At 40.5% G+C, this 23,116-nt stretch overlaps 1 protein-coding gene across 1 annotated transcript; it reads left to right on the forward strand.

The window, feature by feature from the left end:
- The first annotated feature begins 518 nt into the window (after positions 1 to 518).
- Positions 519 to 21,599, forward strand: pygma (phosphorylase, glycogen, muscle A). Its single transcript, XM_012855278.3, has 20 exons — positions 519 to 761; positions 5,281 to 5,382; positions 5,495 to 5,573; positions 5,666 to 5,769; positions 6,772 to 6,903; positions 6,992 to 7,103; positions 7,202 to 7,284; positions 10,624 to 10,767; positions 10,955 to 11,047; positions 12,501 to 12,647; positions 13,302 to 13,465; positions 14,209 to 14,323; positions 14,436 to 14,537; positions 16,056 to 16,203; positions 18,406 to 18,464; positions 18,539 to 18,680; positions 18,772 to 18,979; positions 19,498 to 19,632; positions 20,364 to 20,430; positions 21,074 to 21,599. Exons 1-20 carry the CDS (start codon positions 519 to 521, stop codon positions 21,221 to 21,223), a joined length of 2,529 nt encoding a protein of 842 aa, XP_012710732.2. The 3' UTR covers positions 21,224 to 21,599.
- The last annotated feature ends 1,517 nt before the right edge of the window (positions 21,600 to 23,116 follow it).

Raw genomic sequence — 23,116 nt, forward strand, 5'->3', positions numbered from 1 at the left:
GAAAAAACTTCTGAAATTTCTTTCATTGCTTTTCACAATTACAAGCTCTTTGTGGTGCTTTATCACACGAACCCCAAGAAACCACATTGTGTTTTGTGATTGTAACAGAAAATGTGAACATACCCAAAGCGGTATGAATATGTCTGCATAGCATTGTGTGTGTATTGAGGTAATGCAACATTTATGAAAATCTTTCTTTCTTTCGTTCTTTACAATGAATATGCATGCTTTAAATGACAGTATCATATTATGGGATGTTCTGTCCCTCTGCCAGGGACAGATCACTGCTCCCAAATAGCCCCCTCCTAGATTATTCAGGAGAGTGAAAGTGATGTCCTCTGCCTCGGCACGTTCTCCCCACCCTTTACCCAATACACAGAGGCCACCCTCTGCTTAATATTCATACCCGTGTCTTTAAAATGCTCATCCAGAGCCTCCCGTGTCGGGTGCCTCTCTAGCTGTGTTTCCGAGCCTTTTCGTTTCCATCCCTGCCTGCCTCAGGGAGCTGAGCTGCCAACATGTCCAAGCCTCTGTCCGACCATGATAGGAAGAAACAGATTTCAGTGAGGGGCCTTGCTGGCGTCGAGAACGTCACAGAGCTGAAGCAGAACTTCAACAGACATCTCCACTTCACGCTGGTGAAGGACAGGAATGTGGCCACCAAACGGGATTACTACTTTGCTCTCGCCCACACGGTGCGAGAGCACTTGGTGGGCAGGTGGATCAGAACCCAGCAGCACTACTATGAGAAAGATCCCAAAGTAAGTTACACTCAGTGCATCAGCAAAAAGTAACCCAGTAGGCTCACATACCAATTTAAAATAAACCATAAATGAAACAAAACTGAACCACAGGCACTTCTATTGCTCTTAGGGGATCAATGGTGTGAAAGATAGGCATTCATCATAGGAAGCAGTGGGCAAGCTTAATTGAAATGCAACATCTATTTATTCATTTGCTTTCATAGTGCATCTATTTTGAATATCTGGCACTCTTTGCCCAGCATGATAAAAATCCTGAAAGTCTGTTATTGCTTTGGTTGCGGTGTGCCATCCCCGAATGCTAAAAGTGGGCCCCATCTGTTAATGAGTTACATAACTAAATAAAAAAAAAAACCTTTGGAAGCTCAAAAATTATTAAATGTTTTTAAAACATATTAAAGCAGTCATACAATTTAGCTTCACTCAGTTTTCTAACCAGTTTCATCCAATGCCTAAATTGGTGAAGCATTGTCATCTGTATTGTGCAATAAATGCTTTAAAAGCGACAAAAAACATCAAATTGGCTTCAACTTTGGGTCCAGGGCCATTCGTAGGAGAACGTGAGCCTGTTTTGGGACCCTATACTAAAAAAAGGTATTAATTAAACACACAAATTACATTGCATTGAGAATGAGGCAAAACATCAACTTCAAGGGTTTTAAGGCCGTTTCTATGTGAAAACAGACATTTGTCAATATATTCTTTGCATTTGTCCTTTGTAAAAAATAAAAGGGTGTTATTAAGATGGCCTTACCTCAAACGTCATTAGACGGATGTATAACGCAATTAGTAAAATGCACCAAAAACAGAGAAAGATGGGTGTAGTGTGCGTTGAAGCTTGTTGGGGCCAAATGGTTCGAGTTTGTGAAATCATCGTTAGAAATACCTGAACAGGACGTACACAAACCAACACAGCTTACAGTGAAAAACAAGAAAACTTTCTGGCCTGGCTTGGTGTGTCCTTGATAATGTCCGGCCCTGTTTGGGGCATCCCCATAAGAGAAGAAACGAGTACTGAGTGAAACCAGAGGATTGTTATCATCCTTGCCTATCAGCAAAAATAGGACACATATTATACAAAATCCCAATATTTAATCAAAATCAAATAAACAGTCATGCCAAACTTAGGGTATAACAATTGTGTACTAAGTCTATAACCATTGAACTAAACCACTACTGCTGCAAACAGCAACAAGAACTGCTTGTACTGTACACTGATACAATAAGGTGAACACCCTATGGCAGGGGTCACCAACATGGTGCCCGTGGGCACCAAGTAGCCCCCGAGGGCCACGTGTGACGCCCATGAGACTGTTCTAAAAACAGCACAATCCGCCAGTGAGCTGCATCTAAAACTTTATTTTATTCTTCTTGTTTATTCACTCCTGGATTTATGTAGATTTAAAAATGACAATATCTCTAACAAAGCATGAAATATATATTTAGTTTACATAAAGCTAATATGAACTCTGACTCTTTAAGTTCAAAAGTCAGTACTGGTAGACCTTTGTTTGACACATCGGCAATGAAGTAGCTCTCGGTTTCAAAAAGGTTGGTGACCTCTGCCCTACGGTAACTCAAAGTTCCCATATACTGTACAAGAAACACTTTACTTTTTGATGGTATTTGCAATATAGATATTACACTGTTGAATTATGATATTACATTATTTTATTTGAAAAACTTATTGGCTTTTGTAACCAAAAGCCAATAAGGTATTGCTACAAAATTAAAAGTGTTTGTGATTTTTATCGCCTGCCACTATAGAAATAAAGTAATAAATAAAAATAACTTATTGAATGAATTACCAAATGCAGTAATGAACTGAAACGACTCCAGTGTCTTGCACTGATGGTAAATCATACAAGCTCTTTCTTTGACACCAGAATAGTCATGCAAAGCACAGTTTTAACATACTGGTGATGCCAGTGTATGTCAGACATAACATTTAGACTTTGCTAGGGTGGGAGGGTAGGGTTCTTAGCACTCTGTTGGTATGCTCCCATAGCTTATAGTGTGTTGAAACACTAAACCCACCCATGACCTTCTGTTCCTGTCCCGTCTGACCGCGAACACGTACTTTTCCTCCTCCTCCTCCTCCTCACTTGTGTCATGGCAGCATGTGTGCTCCAAGGACGTCCGAAGCTCACCAGCTGAAACGCAGTTACGTTAAAGCTTTATGTCAACAACCTCCGAGTCATTAAGCAGCCGCGTAAGCCGGGAACCTTAAAAAGAACAATAAAGCCCTGGCTCACTTGCATGAAACAATAAAACTGCATGCTGCACCACATTTGCACTTAGAAATGTCAGCCGGAATCGTGTGTAATTTCAGGCGGAGAGTTGAGAGGCAGGGTAAAAGTCAGCCGCATCTCCTCTTGCTTTGTGTAAGAATATATTCTATAGGGGCTCATTAATAAACGTACTGAACAAAGCTGGGAGAGAGAACCCACTTTGGTCCCGTAACAGAAGCACTGCTTTAAAAAAAATAAAACAACCTCCTGGTCATTTTATAAAAATGTTTGCTTAGGGGTCAGTGGAATGCAATAGCTCAATCAGAAGCGTAGTGACACATTGGATTTCAGCTCTGAACCCAAATGTCAAAGGTGAATAACTTGCTGGTTTAACTGGAACCCACTAGAAGGAAGGTCATCTTAGCTATAAAAAAAGCTGTGTATTCCCATAATCTATTTATTATCAAACACTGATTGCATTGCCTTCTTGACGACAACATGGGGGAATCACTAGAAATAAATGAATTAAAAACAGCCCGGACCATACTGTTTTATAAAATGAAATGAATCCTGCATGCTGATCAAGACGTAGGTCCTATCAATTCGCCTCACCGTCACTTTTAAACATCAATCGGAACAGTCTCTGTCTACCCAGAATTGAACTCCACAATTAAAGGTTATCAGGTTCTGGCTGACCTTTTCAACGACCTCTACAGGAGCTATTTTTTGCCTGGCCCAAAATGTTGGGCGTTATGTAATACCCAAAGCAATCTGTTCCCCTGGTCCCCCCCCCCCCCCCCCACACCCACCGCTCTCTCTCTCCCCGCCCACTTTCCTGGTCTTCTTCCTTCCCTTCTTTGCCTGTGTGTGCCCTTCCATGTCAGGGGAAAAGAAAAAAACAACAACATCTAAATGGTAAAGGCTAAACACTGGCTCAGGTGGCACATTTCTTTGCGCTTCCAACCGTGAAACTGAATCATGAAATCTGGCTTTCTTTTTTTTTTTCTTCAGAGGGAGGGGTGGAGGTTGCATTTTGACGTTTGACATATGAATTCACAGGTTTATACTTTCAAAGCCAAACAGAGTGGCTCTTAAAAAGTGTGCAATCCCCACTTCAAATATGTAAGATGAGAAAATTGACTTTGAGAAATCATTTCAAAACTTTGCCCACATTTAACTGGACACACAGTTCAATAAACAAAAAAATAAAGATCAGTTATATCCTGGCAGTGTTGTAGTCAAGTCACTATGCCTCGAGTCCGAGTCCAGGTTTGAGTCTCCAGTGCTCAAGTCCGAGTCAAGTCCAAGTCATTAAAAAAAATCAGTCGAGTCCGAGTCGAGTCACTATTGATCCAAGTCGAGTCCAAGTTCCGCACTAAAGTAAGCATAGCCTACATGTTTTTAAACTAAAAAAAAATCCACACTCCACCACATTGCACTAATAATTTAGATTTTAAAATCATACACCAAATAATATTCTAATGACATATTAAAATTATAGCCTAATGATATAAAACAAAAGTCGAGTCTTTTTCTCAATTTCCGAGTCAGAATGATCTGAATGTAGGAGTCCGAGTCCAAGTTCGAGTCATCAGTGCTCAAGTCCAAGTCAAGTCACAAGTCTCTAAATTTAACTAATGACTCGGACTCGAGTTCGAGTCTCGGACTCGAGTACTACAACACTGTCTCCTGGTTTCATAAATACATAAATACCCTTAAACTAACACTTTGGTCAAACTCCTTTTAATTCAATTTCAGCATTTACGCTTGAGTTCAGACCTGCTATCATTTCTAGGATGTTGTGGTTTACCTGAAATGAAGTTAAACTGTGCAAGTAAGATTTTCCTGATATGGTTTATTCCCATCTTTACATTAAAGTTATTTTGCATATGTATGAGTGCAGAAAATGTTAAAAAGAATCCACAGCATTACATATACCCACCACAGAGCAGTAAAGGAATCTATTAATAATCTGGAAAAATATGGAACAACAGGGATGTCATTTTTCCTTCTGACAGTACAGGATAAATGGCCCTGTATACATGTAGAAAGTTTTGAAATAATCTAACATTTTCTTGATCTCGTTTTCTTATAGCATAACGACCTGGCATGTTAACAGGCCTGTGTATACCTGTTAAAACCACTGTAAGTGCCAGTCATCCAGCTAGGAGGGGATTTCACAATGATAACACATGGGCGCAAACAAAACCTCTTAAACACCTTTTTATTTATTTGTTCAGTTTATAAAAGTTAATAGGATTTCCCCGTTCTTTTTGTCCAATCTGCAGCGTGTGTACTACATCTCCCTGGAGTTCTATATGGGCCGCACACTCCAAAACACCATGGTGAACCTCGCGCTGGAGAACGCCTGCGATGAGGCCATGTACCAGGTGAGACAAAGGAGCTTAATTTAATCCTCTTATAACAGTGTAATTCTGTTTCCAAAGAGTGCATAAAGCGGCAGCCTCCCCAAAAAACCCCACATCTGCTCATTCCTTGTAGTTGGGTCTAGACATGGAGGAGTTGGAGGACATGGAGGAAGATGCTGGTTTGGGTAATGGAGGCCTGGGTCGTCTTGCTGGTAGTTATTTTATTTCTTTGTGCTTTGTATAAGATAGATAAATCTTCTTATTTACATGAAGAAATTCTGACATGTTCTGTCTCTTTGTTTAGCCTGTTTCCTGGACTCAATGGCTTCACTGGGCCTGGCTGCCTACGGTTATGGTATCCGTTATGAATTCGGCATCTTCAACCAAAAAATTGTCAATGGATGGCAGGTATAGAAAAAAAATCAACTGTCGTGAATGTCCATACAGTGCCTTGCAATATATATATATATATATATATATATATATATATATATATATATATATTAGATATATATATATAATAGATAGAGATATATATACATAGATACATATACATATATATATATATATATATATATATATATATATACATATATATATATATATATATATATATATATATATATATATATATATATATATATATATATATATATATATATATATATATATAGACTTTCGGTTTACATTCTGTCATATTACAACCATAACCTTTTATGTGTTGCAACCCATTACAATTTTTTTCTAAGACCAATAAAGGTTGTACATATTTTGGAAGTCAACTCAATTAGACAAAGTTTTCAAAATACAACTAAAATAAATATGAAGAGGTGAAAAGTGAGGTCCACTCTAATCTGATACCCCTGAAGAAAATCGAATGCAACTTTCAGAAGTTACCCAAGTCTTCAGTAGATAATCAGAATTGGCTTTATTCACCATGTGTATGTGCACAAACAAAGCATTTGACTTTGTTTCCACTTTGCTCTCAATGAAGACATTAGAGCACGGCTCAGTCCACATTTATAAACATCACCCAGCAGCCTGGATGGGTCCATTGCCCTAAACTCCAGGCAAGGAGAGCCTTAATCAGAGATCCAGTCAGAAGCTCTATGCTAACTTGGAAGAGATTAAGAGATCCACACCTTAGGGGGGAGAATCTGCTGATAGGTCAGTTCCTAATCCCAACCTCCACCAAAAAGGTCTTTATGGACAAATGGGAGGACTGTTGAAATAAACACACACAAACTGCAATTTCCAGTTTGGCACAAACCATGTAGGCAACACAGCAACCATGTTTAAGAAGAGGTTCTGGGTAGATGAGAAGAAAATGGCACATTTTGGCCCACTTTGCTCTCTGTGTGTGGCCAAGCTCACAAGCCAGCTGCATGATAAATGTTTGCCACTCCTCAGGTGGAGGAGGCCGACGACTGGCTGCGCTACGGCAACCCCTGGGAGAAGGCTCGGCCCGAGTACATGCGTCCCGTTCACTTCTATGGCAGAACTGAGCATCAACCTGATGGCGTGAAATGGGTGGACACCCAGGTAAAAATACAGTCTGAAGTAACAATGGCTAAACATCGTTCTAGATGAAACAACATAAAAATATTTGCTTCTCTTCATCCACCGACAGGTGGTCCTGGCTCTGCCATATGACACGCCTGTGCCAGGCTACAGAAACAACGTTGTGAACACCATGAGGCTGTGGTCTGCCAAGGCTCCTTGCGAGTTCAACCTCAAAGACTGTACGTGTCTGGCTTTGGTGACACTTTCTAAATCGCTCTCCTATAACAGATTTCACATGATCCAGTGTGATGTTTTTTTTTCTTCTCCTCTTCAATAGTCAATGTCGGTGGCTACATTCAGGCGGTTCTGGACAGGAACTTGGCAGAGAACATCTCCCGTGTGCTTTATCCCAACGACAATGTAAGAAAAAAATGATGTTTGAGCCACAGGAACTGGACTCACTAACCCACCATGTGGAGTCATGTGAAAAATTACGACGCCCCATGAAACCGTGTGTGTTTTATTAAAATGTTTAGACATACAGGTATTTCAATCTGAAAAACTCACAGAGAAAGAAATGGCAATTAGAAGCATTTTATTGACACAATTTTTTAAGTCTTTGGCGCTCAGACCTCGGCAGGAACATTAATGCTGAACTATACTTTAATATGCATAAGTAGATGTATGAGAACAGGGATGTTCCCCCCCAGGTCTGAAACTGGTGGTGGAGTGGAGATAGAAGAAGTTTGCTCAGTCCATATGATGATCTGTTTAAGATAGATGTCCAACTTGATAAACACAGGTTTGCATGAACTGTCCATGATGAGCAAGCTTGAAGCGACTGTGGAGAGGAAAAACTCCCCTTTGGGAAGAAACCTCTGGCAGAACCGGGCCCAACATGGTGGTCTTCTGCCGGACCAATAACGAGGTGATAGGGAGTGCTGAAGACTGAAGGGAGAAAACACTCTGATGGGTTGAGGATGGAGGAACGTCTTGGAAGCTAGATGAACTCAGCTATGATGGTGGAGAAGGGGTTGGGGGTGGGTTGAATCAGACATCTGATTCGAAATCCGACATGCAATCCGTTTGCGCTTGCTGGTTAGCAGGCTGAGACGTGGATTTGAAGTTGCTTTTAAGATGAGCGCGGTATGCTGATTGGCTTCATGGAGGTGCGGTTCGTAGCTGATTGGCTCACATCAGAGGCGGATCGGACTCTGAATGGAGGCAGGCGGTGAGTTTCTTCAATTGAACTTGCGCTTCAGCTTCATTTAATATAGATTTTGACTTCAAGTATTAATAAACAATATTAACCAGAGAAAATAATAAAAAACAATAAAAAATATATAATATCTGATGAAGAATAAATTAGGAAACCCTCTGAATTAAGACATTTGGATTGTGCTCCTGACCGTAGAGGATTGATGGCGAAATCTTAAGAGCCGTCTTAGGCCTTAAAAAGAATATTGTGACACCTTTTGTGTCTGGTAAGAGATTTACAGAAACCCACTGAACAGAAAGCAGTCTACGCGACAATGACTTTCAGCTACTGCCAGCATGCCCCGGTCTGGCCATCAAAGCGAGCTGAAAGCAGACAGCCAAATTCTAAAGGTCTCCAAAAGCTTTCATCTCAGGACCTTACAGCAAACCCATTCCTGTTGTTACTGTTTGTGTCCACGCCTGTAAAATCAGAGAGAGACTGCACAGGTTTAACTGTCATGGCAGATGTGCAAGGGGGATTCCTTTGTTCTCTAAGGAAAACAACAACATGAAGGCCAGACTTAAGATAGCCACAGAAAATGCAAACAAAGGCAATGAGTTCTGGGATAATTTTCTTATGACAGATGAGTCTAACAATGAATTTGTTGGACATTATAGCACTGAAGACATGTTTGGAATAAACCAAATGCAGCATTCCAGGAAAACAGCCAAATACCAACTGTGAGATACGGAGGTGGAGATGTCATGGTTTGGAAATGCTTTGCTAAAACAGGACAATATGAGGCCTTCTGTACAAAAATAAATAAAATGAAGCTGAAGAAGAACTGGAGCCTGCAATATAAGACTAGCAATGGTAGGCGGCTACAAGAAGCGTCTCTTCTGCCAAAGGGGTAAACACTAGCAATCCTCCTAACCTTTTGGTTAGAATATGCATTGAAAAACACATTTCGTTTGATTAGTAAAATGTGTTTCCTTTTCTGTTTACTTGTAATTAGATCACTGGATATTTGTTGGGGCTCTTAATTTTTTCCACATTACTGTATATTTGATCATAGAATGAAAATTTGTGACTGATTAACCAGAGATTAGAGCTCCATGAAATGAACATAAAAAGAATGTGTTTTGTCTTCAATTCAGTCAAAGTTCCCTCTCCAAGGAGTTTTTAGTATCGTTCAAAGCTGACTTAAGGCCTGACCTCTGCTTTCGGAAAGCCCAAGGAGGAGGATTTACACCAACAGATAACCGTCCGGTTTAAGCTGTAAATCAGTGGAGGCTTGGTAATTTATGTCTGTGGACGTGTGAGCAGGAGCTGCAGTGGTCAGTCAGTCAGTGCAGCTGAGTTGTGCTGTGTGTTTCTGTCAACGATATGAAGAAATATGATGAAGGATCAAACATTTAGAGGACCGAAACAGTGATTTTGCATCGTGGCTTCTTAGATTAAGATGTCACACAATACCTGTTGATGTTATTGATGTGGTCATTCATTTTTCACAGTCTGATCGCTTGATAACATGAAATAGGTCCAATTCATGCAACTCTAGCTAGAAGAATATAAATCACATAAATACAGAGTCATCTTTGTTTTCTGGCTTTATCCAGTGTGCCTTGCAACCGCCCCCCCCCCCTCCATCCCAAACAAAACAAAAACAAAAACACACTCCTTCAACCTTGTGTTATCACTGTTTTGTATTAATGTAATGGAGCAACACAAAGTATTGCATAATTGTGCAGTTGAAGGGAACTAATGCTCAGTTGTTGTTTTTTTTCCCCAAATGTAAATCTGAAAAGTGTGAAATGCATCCGCAATCACACCATCTTGTGTCGGTGTATCACATAAAACCAGAAATGAGAAACACTGAAGTTCGTAGGGGCCGTGTGAGGCGCAGCGGTGCGGCGCCGCCATATAAATATACAGAGGCTGTTTGTCCTTGACGCAGATGTCAAGAAAACTCTGTTGCAACTCTTCCCCCTTCTCTCACTGCTTCTTCTCCGTTTGATTATGGGCGAACAAAGGCCGCCGCAGACGTTAAATCTTAATAAAAACAAAACTCTGAAGGCTTCAAAAACATACGCTTCAAAACGTTGAAGCTTATGGCCACGTGATCTTGTTCCTGAATGAAGGAACAAGATTCTAGATTTCTAGCTGTTGCCGGCTTCGTCCTCGAAAACTGGCTGGGGGGCTACATTCACATTTAGAAATAGGGTGAGGCGTTATCCATCATTTGGAAAAGAGCTTCTGAATCAAGAGGTGTCAGCGGGTGGATTTATGGATTTTTTTGCAGGCATGTCTCTTTTGAAAGCACACCAAAGAACCTACCGTATGGGCCATTTATTCCTACGGCCTGGAAACCTTTTGGTATCCACTGATGAGCTGGAGAGTTTGCACGAGGAGAGGGATGTCTGGGTTTTACTGCTTTACTCCTGTTAGCCCTACGACCCAATCTAGGACACATGGAAAGGGATAGATGAATGGATGTTGTGCAAAACAATTAAAAAGGTCTCAATTTAATGAACAAAATGACTTTGTGTCTTCGTGTCCAGTTCTTTGAAGGGAAGGAGCTCCGTCTGAAGCAGGAATACTTTGTGGTTTCTGCCACCCTGCAAGACATCATCCGCCGTTTCAAGGTCTCCAAGTTTGGCTCCAGGGAGATCGCTCGCACAGACTTCAGTAAACTGCCGGACAAGGTGAATTTGGAAAATGTGACAAAACAGCTTCTGTCGAATGTTTTCATCGTAGTGTGTCGAGCAGGCTGTAGTTGTGTTTATTGATCTTTTTAAATATTAGTTGCCGTGAACAGCACCTGCGATGGTTTTAATAGTAGTTACTGGCATTCTGTGCATACTTTAATGACTTGATGCTCTCCCCATGCAGGTTGCAATCCAACTGAATGACACCCACCCTGCAATGGCTATTCCTGAGCTGATGAGGGTTCTTGTTGATGAGGAGAAACTCTCTTGGGAAAAGGTCAGCACTTCCAAGTTAGATTTTAAAAATACCCCCTTTTGCTTAACTTCTTTAAGTAGATCCTTCACAGGCACATCCCGATAAATTAAAATATCATCAAATAGTTAATTTATCTAATTTGTTCAATTAAAAAAACTAAAAACAATATATTGATTACACACATAGTTTTTATGTTATATTTGTGTTTGATTGCTTACAGCAAAATAATATTGTTTTTATGAACATTGCCTAAGACTGATTTTTAAAACCAGAAATGTTATGTTATATCCTGCACAATCATGGGGTTGTACATTTGTCCTCTACAAGGGGGATAAGTCATAAAAAGGCCACTACTATAACAAAGCAGAGGCCCTAATAATGGAAAGTTGAGTGGAAGGAAAAACTTTTGCAGAAAAATGCGCACAAGCAAAAGTGATAAATGCAACTTTGACAGATACTGGGAAGCTAAACTCATTCTAGAAATTTTTTAGCGATTTATAAGGTGTGGATTATGGCTGGAACTAGTGCTTTATGAGCCTCCACACACAATCAATCACCGTCATGAGTTACAACTGTTGCATCCCTGAGGGGGCTTAGGAACAAATTGATTGGTCTGTTACTCAGGGGTCCTATGCAATCTTTTTATCTGGAGATCAGGCTCCCAGAGTTCAGAGGAGGATTGGAAAGCCACAGTATTAATGTTGCTTTAGGTTCACTGTGAAGTCTGAACAGTCAGTGATGATTTGGGGAGTCGTGTCATCTGCTGGTGTTGATCCACTTTTTTTCTCCCTGCTTGCTCGGAAGGAGGGATTACTGCACTCACCCAATGGACGATTGTCTGGGCTTCTTTATGTTACTAATTTTAGATAAATTTTCCGCATAATCTAGATTGTCTTGCATTACATGTTGGAGCCGTTTGTATTGGAATCATGGTATTATAAATGTGATTTATTATGTAGTCTTTATAATTAGGCCCAAGCAGCGACAGCTGTGCGAATGCCTACCTGATGGGTTTCTTGTTTTGTCCCAAATAAATGGAATAAAAAAAGGGCTCTACAGCGAGCTCTAAACATGTTTAACATAGGCATTTGGAATTTAATACACAGATAGAAACTTCCAAAACAGGAAATAAAAGTATTTTTTAGGTGTGTCCTAAAACCAACAGGGAGTCAGACAGTTTTGGGTGATAGTTCATGTTTGAGGGTCTTTTGGACATCTTAAGCCATAATCATCAACATATATACCTGTTTGAAATAGAACAAAATAGGATTTTTTCTGCATGTCATCAATCTAATAACATGTGACTTTCTCTCTTTCAATTAAAACACTGAAAGAAAGAAAAAAATATTTGCAATGATTGGGACTTGGTATTTAAAAAATGGGATGCCATTTAGGTTCAATTATATATAACATGGGCAAAAAAAAAAAAAAAAAAAAAAAGGTAAAAGTGTTGTTTTCTGTGGCTGATCTTTAGGCCTGGGACATCTGTGTGAGGACCTGTGCCTACACCAACCACACTGTCCTCCCTGAAGCTCTGGAGCGCTGGCCAGTTGACCTGTTCGCCCATCTGCTGCCCCGTCACCTGGAAATAGTCTATGAGATCAACCGACGCCACCTGGAGGTTGGTGCTGCAAACTGCAACATGTGTCCAGACACTGTGCTGCAACCAAAGTCTGTTTCTTAACAAAGGCTGACACTGCCCTGTGTGGCTATTATAGGACTATTACTTGGTCTTTACATTGTCTACTCAGCCTAGGGGAAAGGGAAATCGAAACAGAATCAAATTATATTTAATCTCTTACAATAAATTGAAAATGATTAGAAAGGAACAGAAAGATCATTTTAATGCAATACAAAGAGCTGAGCTACTGTGATTGTTTTGTTTGCCAGAAACCGCCGCTTTAAAGACGAATGGAATGGCTTTAAACACTGACTTAATGCTGGGATGTGAATGCACAAAAAATAAAATCATGTTTCTTGAGTTTTATTTGCAACATCTGTCAGAGCCAAACTCCCACGTCCTTGCTAAAACAAGACAAGAATATTTCTGACACGAAGTGGTAGGCAGAGCTTTGCAATAATAATAATTATAAAAAAAAGAATGCTTTCATCCGAAAGCTTTCATCTGCTCACACACTGATTGAAATGGTGCTGATGCTGATAACTCGTATTTCGAATTCACCGTGCGACCTTTTGTGTGTGGACAAAGACCGGCTTTGATGTAACAGGAAGACATTTTTTTATTTGTAATCAGGAATTCCTTTTGATTTTGTAGAAAGTTGCCGCCATGTTCCCAGGAGATCACGATCGTCTTCGCCGGATGTCGCTGATCGAGGAAGGAGGGGGAAAGAGGATCAACATGGCCCATTTGTGCATCGTTGGTTCTCACGCTGTCAACGGCGTGGCCCGAATCCACTCGGACATCCTGAAAGCTACGATGTGAGTACCCAAAAGCGTTTTAACCGTAATTAATTAGTAATTATAGTGTCGCTAAAAAAGCATATACACATCCTTTACATTTCCACATTTGTTCCTGCAACAAGCATCACATTTTTTTTTTTTTTTTTGGTTTTGGCATTTTATGTGATAGAGCAACACAAATAGGGGAAATTTGTGACTTGAAAGGAAATGAATAAAATGTTTTGAAAAGTGTCAACAAATAAGAAACTGAAAAGGTTGCGTAATTTTTTTCATCTTCATTTACTTTCAGACCTCATTCACCCCATCTCCGCCGTGAGACATTATGCTGTGGGCAAGCTTATCATCCGTAGGGACACAGAAGCTGTTTATGTTTTATGCAAAGATTGATGGAGCTAAATACACGGCAATAACTTGTTAAAGATTCCATAACTTGAGACTAGGATGTAGATTCATTACTACCAAAAAAATAAAACAACAACCTTAACATACAGCCAGAGACACAAAGGAATCGTTAAAAAGCCTAATTAGGAGTCTGTGGCAAGATATGAATATTGACACATGCAGACCGCCCCCCCCCTCCAATCTGACAAATCTGAGCTAGTTTGACAAATAAAAATAAAAAAAATGCAAGAGACTTCAAAGGGTATGAATGCATTATAAAGGGTATTGTTTGTGCAGTAAATATATTTGGAGCACGGCTCTCAAGATGCCGTAAATGTCCTCTGTGTTCTACAATATCTGATGCTTTCTTTACCCTCCAGCTTTAAGGATTTCTACGAAATGGAGCCAAACAAGTTCCAAAACAAGACGAATGGCATCACCCCTCGCCGCTGGCTGGTCATGTGCAATCCCGGGCTGGCTGAGGTCATTGCTGAGGTCAGATGCACTCCGTCGGCATAAACAACGCGGACATAATATGTAGGTCATCACTTAGAGTGAACCCACAAGACAGTATTTGCTGACTGGGTGTCTTTTTATTGCTCATCAGAGAATTGGGGAGGACTTCATTCGTGATCTTGACCAGCTGCAGCGTCTCCGGGACTTTGTGAACGATGACGCCTTTATTCGGGATGTTGCCAAAGTTAAACAGGTGAATAATAGATTATTTTGCCCTTTTGTGCTGGAGTATTTATTTCTCTGTGATCTATTAACCGTCTTCACTTGGTTAAATTAGAGACATGAACAGTGTATATGTTAGTATTGTTCTAGCACCGATGTAAGACAAGTTAGATTTTTACAAGATTTAACACGTATTGTTTACCTTCAGCAGCAGCTCAGCCCCACACATTTGAACATTTTCACATTTCGTCCCAATGATTTTCAATTTATCTACCAGAATAAATCAGAAAAACGTGGCATCCATTTGTTTCCTTTGTCCTTGACCCAATTCTTTGTACAGCATTTCCTCCTTTGGATGCAGTGACAGCTGTTGATCTTTGGGTGATGTCTACTCTCCGCTAGCTTTGTGCATCTAAAGACTGATGTCGTTGCCCATTCTTTGCTAAATAACTCGAGCTCAGTCCGATTACATGGAAACCATCTTTGAACGTCAATTTTCAAGTCCTGCTACAGACCGTCAATTTGATTTTGGTCTGGAGTTTGACAACCGTTCCGTTTAGCTCTGGCTGTACACGTCGTTGTCTCAACTCCGGTTAGCTTCCCCTTCCTGAAGATGTCCTGACCAGAACACCTTCTTCCACATGTTTGGCGTGTTCACCTCTTGGCTCGTGGCAAACTGAAAACTGGCCTCCTTATGGTTTTCTTTCAACAATGGATTTCTTGGTAGATGAAAACTTCCACCTGATTTACCCTGAAGAAGGCCACAAGTTGAAACGTGTTGGTCTGTTAAGAAAGCCTGCTCCTTAACCTTCAAGTATTGCCAACTTCATTTACCTTGGAAGTTGGTGAAGTTGTGCCAGAGACTTTTGGATCTCACGGATTTCTTCTCTTTTCTGTAAGCCTTACTGTATATTTGTGGCGCACAAAGTTAATTGTCATCGTGTTGACAGATCCTTCCACCTGAGCTGTGGATCTTTGTAGCTCCTGCAGAATTATCCTGGGCCTCTAATTGGTGGTCTTGTTTTCACCCTCCTACACAATTGTCCGTTACTTTATATCGATCTGTCACATCAAATACCAATTAGACAAATTCAAATTTGTGGTTGGAGCATGAGAACACGTAGATATGTTTGCATAGTTGTATGCAGTTAACACCAGAAAGAGCAACTGCGTTTTCAAGTACACATATGATTCTCAGGCATTCCCAAGCTCCATCTTGATGGCTCTCCTCTGTACGTCACAGGCCTGTCCCACTTTCATTATGTGCTTCTATCTCTCTGTGTAATTAAAAAGCAATTATGATGAATACGTCCTTGGCCCACAGCCCACCCATAGCGTGGCAGCCAGCAGTCAGTGTAGAGAGGTGACGTGACATTTTATGAGCTTTCATTGGCACTTTGCCCGTGTTTGCGTTTTGTTTATTGTTTGTCTCCTGTAATTGCTTTTAGCGCATTTGCATAGTGCCTCTGTTTACAGTGGGCAAATACTGGCGCTGAAGTACTTTTTTCTTCTTCTTCTTCTTCTTCTTTACAACGCTTTGATCCTGTAGGAGAACAAGTTGAAGTTCGCTGTGCACTTGGAGGAGCACTACAAGGTGAAGATCAATCCCAACTCCATGTTTGACGTCCAGGTCAAGAGAATCCACGAATACAAGAGGCAGCTGCTCAACTGCCTCCACATCATCACCTACTACAACCGTAAGCACTCGTTTGGCAGCTTCTACCTCTACATCCACTCAATCGGGTAAAAGCAATATGCTGGTGAAGATTCTCAGTCATCCGGGTCATGATCAATCCAAAAAGAGTTTAAAAAATAAAACAACTGGACTTCAGCAAGGAAACCCAAGAGACAAGAAATACTTTGCATGCAACCAGAGTGAGCTCCTGACCTTTTTACATTTATTTTTAAATAAATAAAAAGGTAAAATAACGTGGCTATACACCATTAAACAAAACTGATGATGTTGACACTCTTCTGTGCCTGTAGTTTTAAATCCAGGACAACAAAACTCATGGTATGTTTGTGAAAGAGGTTACATGTTTTGCTGTGATAGTAACAGTTCGACAATGCTGACAATGGCAGTTTTAGCTTTACTATCGCCCCTTAACTGTCTCTCTGGGCCAGCAGATACTTATGAAGAACTGAAGAACGTATTTCCCCTTACCGATTTCATTTCTGCTTTTTTTCAGTTAATCCTCTCAGATCATCAAATATATTTTAACAACGGACAGATAATCTGAGTAAATACAAAAAAAGCAGTTTTTAAATCATAATTCTGTTCATTAAGGGGAAATAAATAATCTTTCCAAACCATCCTGTCAGATGTAAAAAAAAAAAAAAAAAAAAAAAAGCAATTTACCTCTTGGCAGCAACAACTGCCATTGAGTAATTGTAACAACTGGCTGAGACTTTTACATCGCTGTGGAGGAATTTTGACCCTCTCTTCTTTGAAAAGTTGTTTTATTCGGTCACATTGGGTGGTTTTCAAGTATGAATGGCCTGTTCAAGTTATACATCTTTTTATAAATTTTTTTTTTTTTTTTTTTAAACGTTCAGACGTAGACTTGCTGGCACTTCGGATCATTGTCCAACGGCATAACCCGAGTGCATTTGTGCTTAATGACATTACCGGCATCAACTGATGGACAGACGGATGTTCTTCATTAATGTTATGACGCGGCTCAAAAGCTGTAACAAAGAAAGGGGGACAGGACACCAAAACAGTTTTAAGCCTTTTTAAAGGCATTTACTTTACAAATAAAAAGTAGGCTTACGTGGGCCGCACCTTGGCCAAAGAAAAGCAAGGGTGCGGCGGATGCCCGCTTATGCGCGCCGCACCCTTGACCAAAGAAAAGCAAGGGTGCGGCGGAAGCCCCTTTATTCAATCTTGGAACAAACCAAACCCTGCGTGGTCCCTAGACGCCTCCTCCTGCAATACCTTGGCAGAGGAAAAATCATTGACTGGTCAAACTATCCCAGCAGGGGTCGTCACAGTTAAGGTTTTCAGTCATAGTGGGTTCCAATAATTATTTCAAGACCTGAAGGTCTGGATACCAAAAAGCAGCCCCAGACTATAACACTACCACCATCATGTTTGTCTGTTGCTATGATGACGGGCCTTTGTGTCGTTTTGGTCAATAGTTGTTAGAAGTCTCCCTTCGAAGCCAATTTTACCCAGCCACTTTGTGATTGTTGAATCAACAACAAGGACCATAAATTAGGCTTGCAGTGGTTTAAATGTTGTTCTGGGTTGCTTTATGACCTCCTGTCTGAGTTCTCGATGCACTCTTGGAATCGTTTTAGAAGGCCTGGGAAGGTTTACAGCTGCTCCATTTTCTCTCCATTTGCAATTAATGGTTTTCAAAGAGGCTCCCTGGAGTCCCCAAAGCATAAGAAGTGGCTTTGTAAGCATTTTTGAATTTTGTTATTTCAGGACATTCTTTGTTGCTTTCGGAGGTCCTTTAGCCTACTTCACGGTGTCAAGCAGGTGCTATTTATGATTTTGATCTTGACCATATAGGTCAAGCAGTAATGAGGCCTGGGTGTAGCTACTAAAGCTGAACCAAAAACATTTGTGTTGTCACAGCTAATTATAGTACTTTCCCTTATATGAAAGCATAATCTGAAAACAGATTTTTTGTATTTACAGTTCGTTCAGGCTTTAATCCTCTCAATAGATGCAGGTGCCTGCCATTTTGGGTTCTTTTTGCTATTGACCTCTTGTCTGTATTTTTATTGTTGAGCTCTGAAACATAATTTAACAGTTCAGATTCAGATCTCCAGTGTCCATTCCAGCTCACCCATTCAGTTTATTGCATTGACACAGATTTGCTGTGTTTACACAGGAAACCTTTTTTTTTTAGTTCCAGTCAAGTTAATTGTGTTGTCGTTCCTTTCAGGTATCAAGAGAGAGCCGAACAAGCAGTGGACTCCAAGAACAGTAATGATTGGAGGAAAGGTTTGTATTACAATTAAAAGGATTTCCCTTAGAGAATATTTGTTATCATATCTTTAACTGAGCTCAACTCGCAGGCCGCCCCTGGATACCACACAGCCAAGATGATCATCCGTCTGATCACGGCTATCGGCGAGGTGGTCAACCACGATCCGGTGGTTGGAGATCGCCTGAAGGTCATCTTTTTGGAGAACTACAGAGTCACACTGGCAGAGAGAGGTAAGAACCAAATCCATGCTGAGAGTTGAAGCGCCAGTCATTAAACATACATCCCACCGATCGACCTCCTTCTTCTTCTGCCATCTTGCAGCCATCCCAGCATCAGACCTGTCACAGCAGATCTCCACAGCTGGCACTGAGGCCTCCGGCACCGGCAACATGAAGTTCATGCTTAACGGAGCCCTGACCATTGGCACCATGGATGGCGCTAACGTCGAGATGGCGGAGGAAGCTGGGGAGGACAATCTCTTCATCTTTGGCATGAGAGTGGACGATGTCGACGCTCTGGACAAGAAGGGGTAAGGAATAAATCCCACCGTGCGTCTCTCATATACCTGCAAAAAGACAGAGAAATATTTTACTGGCTCAGGAATACGTTAGAATTCCTCGTGGAAAGGCACAAGGCACAAAGAGAGCACGGATAGGCTTATTCTTTTTTCTTTTTACTCCTGCCATCACAGTATCATTATCAGATCCATTTGGGGAAATACCTCAGAGAGAGGCCAACTGTCAAGACCTGTTAAAATCACTGCAGTGAGCTCCACGCGCTCTGACAGTCCAGCTGCTTTGAGCTGTTCCACTGGTTTTAACAATAATCTTTTACTTTCTGTTGGCTCACTGCTGCTCAAAGATGCTGAAGTTGTTGTTTTTTTATTTTTTTGTTGTTTTTGTATAATCAGGGTTTTCTGCATAAAGAGGTGAAACTGTGGGGGACACGGAGTTGTTTTGTATGCGCGCTGATGAAAGAGCTGGTTACCACAGAGATAAGCTTGTTCTTTTGTTAATGTTTTTCATTTTTATTTTTCCTCCTGCCTAGATACCACGCTGAGGAATATTACAACCGGCTGCCTGAGCTGAAACAGGCTATTGACCAGATCGCTTCTGGCTTCTTCAGTCCAAAACAGCCAGACCTGTTTAAGGAAATCGTCAACATGCTGATGCATCATGACAGGTAAAGGCAAACCTCGCATTTGTACAACATACATTGCACAAGTACAAATCATATGTATTGATGCGGCTTTGTATCAAATTTGTATTTTCCCTGTTGTCCCCGGGAGGTAAACGTCTCGCCTTTGAAAAACCAGCAGCTCTCCCCACACATTATTTCTCGGTCTGTGGTTTGTTTGGCCCCCGTCATTTGACTGGCAGTTGTTCCGTAGCTGTCAGCGCCCACTCTCATAGCAAATACAAAACTGTGCGGATGATCTGGACGTGTGCAAAGAGCCCTAGTGGACCTTGGTGGGCAGGTACAGATTATGGTCAAACGAGCTTCTCAGTTGTGCAGACAGCAGAGCAGAGAGGGAGACAGGAATCAGGTCGTTAATGAATTCCTGTTGCGTGTGAATAATGGAATGCAGTTTTAACCCGTCTAAGTGTTTGAATGTAGAGTTTGAAATAGAAACTATGCTTTAAATCTAGGAGTTTAGAATCAGACATCAACATCGCAGTCAATATGCATATTATTCTTCAATGACTGGGCATGAAGATAAGCAGTAGAATCTGATAAATATTATTAGCATATGAGCGCTCATGCCCCTGCAGCTGCAGCGATGCCCTGAGCAAAGGGCCGTGTCATCCACATCAAAAGACATGACTGCCCTCTCATACAAAACGAGAATGCATGGAACACTTTCGATGCCTCTATGTGTTTCATTCATCAAGTAAGTTTTGCTTTCTTCTCAGGTTCAAAGTCTTTGCTGACTATGAAGACTACATTAAATGCCAGGACAAAGTCAATGCTCTCTACAAGGTATACATTAAAACTAAGTCATATTTAATAACTGCCAGTGGCGCCTCCAGAAATGTTTCAAAGGGGTGGCCAAATGGAGCCAATTAAACTCTTGGGGTGGCACTGAAACTAAAAGCCATAATTTCAGCATTTTATTCTACTGTTGTAGTAAAGCTGCCTTAGGACTAATAATAGAAAACTATTTTAAATACAATTTTTAAATACTTTAAAAACGATTATAAATATAAGTAAATGCCTACTGATATCTTTTGGTTTTTAATGTTTTTTTTTATTTCTAATGATCTAATGTGCATAGACCAATAACAGTACAGTTAACATTTTGAGTTGAACAACAATTCCTTTTTTATTGTGTAATTATATTTAGAATATGGTATACATTTATTGGAAAACAAAACAGTTACTAGGGGAAAGTAGATACTGGCAGATAGAAGGTCAAGAAGAGTGCCTGCCTACAATTCACACTGGCCTGTGGGGTGCCTAGGATATGGCATGGGGGGGCCATGGCCTCCCATGGCCACCCCCTGGTGGCGCCACTGTTAACTGCTCAAATTTGGGATTTGCCTTATGAATGAAGTCACAATAGAGGAACACAGAAGTGACTGATTCTGCTGCTTAATTGCTATTTCATTTGATCTCATATTAGAACCCCAAGGAATGGACCAAGAAGGTGATCTACAACATTGCTGGATGTGGCAAGTTCTCCAGCGACCGCACCATTGCCCAGTATGCCCGTGAGATCTGGGGCATGGAGCCCACGCTTGAGAAACTGCCTGCCCCCGACGATAAGCAGTAAACTCTCCTCGTGACAGCCAACACACACGCAGCTTCTCACCCAAGCTCTGATACGTTTTTTGAACTGGTATTGTTGGCTCTGCAATGTCAGGCAAGAAGCCCCCACAAGCTTGCATCCACACAACATTCAAGCCATGAAAAGTTTACATTACATCTTACCTCCATATTAGCAATCCAGATTACACACTGGTGAAGGAAAACTTGCAGTTTTCTTTGGAGATGTAGGGGTTGATATGTATCAGATTTTAGGTGGATTGGAAAAGCTTTGTGGTGGGCTTTGTACATTTTTTGCAGATTTTTTATTATTATTAAAAAAAAAGTTCCTGTTATATATCCACTCAGATATATTCTCAATAAAATGTGTTTTACCAACTTGACTTTCTGAGAGTTTTCTTGCATAAAATACCATCATGAGGATTTTTTTTTTTCCGCTCAAAATTGTATTTCTTTTTTCCTGGATTCCCTATTTTAGGACGTCACCACATTTGTTCCAAAAAAATAATGACATAATAAATTTCCTGAGCTATAAAATAAAGATAGAGGTCATATGGAAAATATTAGTTGAGCTCCAGAATGTTTTTTTTTTATCTTTTTTTCCTGTACAAAATATCCATGATGGCATGACTGTTCATAATTATGTGTATTTCTATACATAATTTATTAGCGCTTTTGTTTTTAAATTCACCTAAACTGTTGGATGAGGAGGGTGAAACTGTCACACCATGAAATTACTCTTAGGTATTGGGGCCGTTGCAATACATAGCTTGGCCACTAGATGTCACTGTATTTACTACTTCTCAACCTGTTGTCTCACAAATGGTTCAGCAGTGTTGTTACAAATATAGATTTCTCCTGCTTTGGCATTTTTTCACACCGAACCTTTTCAGATAATCAAACAATTTCTAAAATCAAAAAGAGGTTAACTAAGTAAATAACTTTTTTTTTTAAATCACTGATCTAATCAACCTTGCTCTGTATAAAAGTGATTGCCCCACAACCCCAGAATTACTTGGCGGCTACAAGGTATTTTGGCCTGCTTCACTGTGGAAAGTAGTTTAACTTCAGCCATATTTGAGCATTTTAGGCTATCGACCTGCCTCAGCTTCTCATTCAGATTTAAATCCAGCCTTTTTACTTAGCCATTCCAAAATCTTCATTGTGACATTCTGACACAGACTTGCTAGTTTATGGTTCCATCAATCATAGAAAACTATCCAGGTCCTGACGCAGCAAAGCAGCCTTAAGCCATCATACCACCGCCATGTTTGACTGCCAATATGAAGAAATGCTGTCTCATATAAAGCCTGATGCCTCTTTTTTATTGTAGAATCGTGAACTTAACTGATGTGGGACCCGCAGTGCTTTAACTGTTGCTCCTGACCTTCTGGACGAGTTATTAATGATGTGCTTTGGGAGGGATTTTGATGGACCTGCCATTCATTTGTGGATAATAGCTCTCACCGTGGTTCACTGGAGTCCCACAGTCTTAGAAATGGCTCAATAAGATTTTCCAGACTAATTGAATTTCTTTAGGTTGTGTCCTGATTTTATTAGGATTTCTTTTGTCTATTTCATCTTGTCACATAGGCTGCTTCGAGATTCTACATGTCTGGAAATAATCAGGCCCTGATGTGGCGAGCGATCCTAAATTAGCTTTGAAAAAACTAGCTTGGTCACAGGTCAGTCAGACAATTTGGGTGCAGATATTTAAATTAATGTTTATTGGCAAGTGTAGTATAAGTTGGAGTTTATCATCCAGTCTTCAATCTCATCACTCTGGGATCATACTGTTACACATATCATGGAATAGTGAATACATCTCCCCCTCCCCCTCAACATCTGTACCGCATATCAGGAATTGAGGAGAGGGTCTCTGACCTTGGAACAACAGGAG

The sequence above is a fragment of the Fundulus heteroclitus genome, chromosome 11 (assembly GCF_011125445.2).
Source record: "Fundulus heteroclitus isolate FHET01 chromosome 11, MU-UCD_Fhet_4.1, whole genome shotgun sequence".
Lineage (NCBI taxonomy): Eukaryota > Metazoa > Chordata > Actinopteri > Cyprinodontiformes > Fundulidae > Fundulus > Fundulus heteroclitus.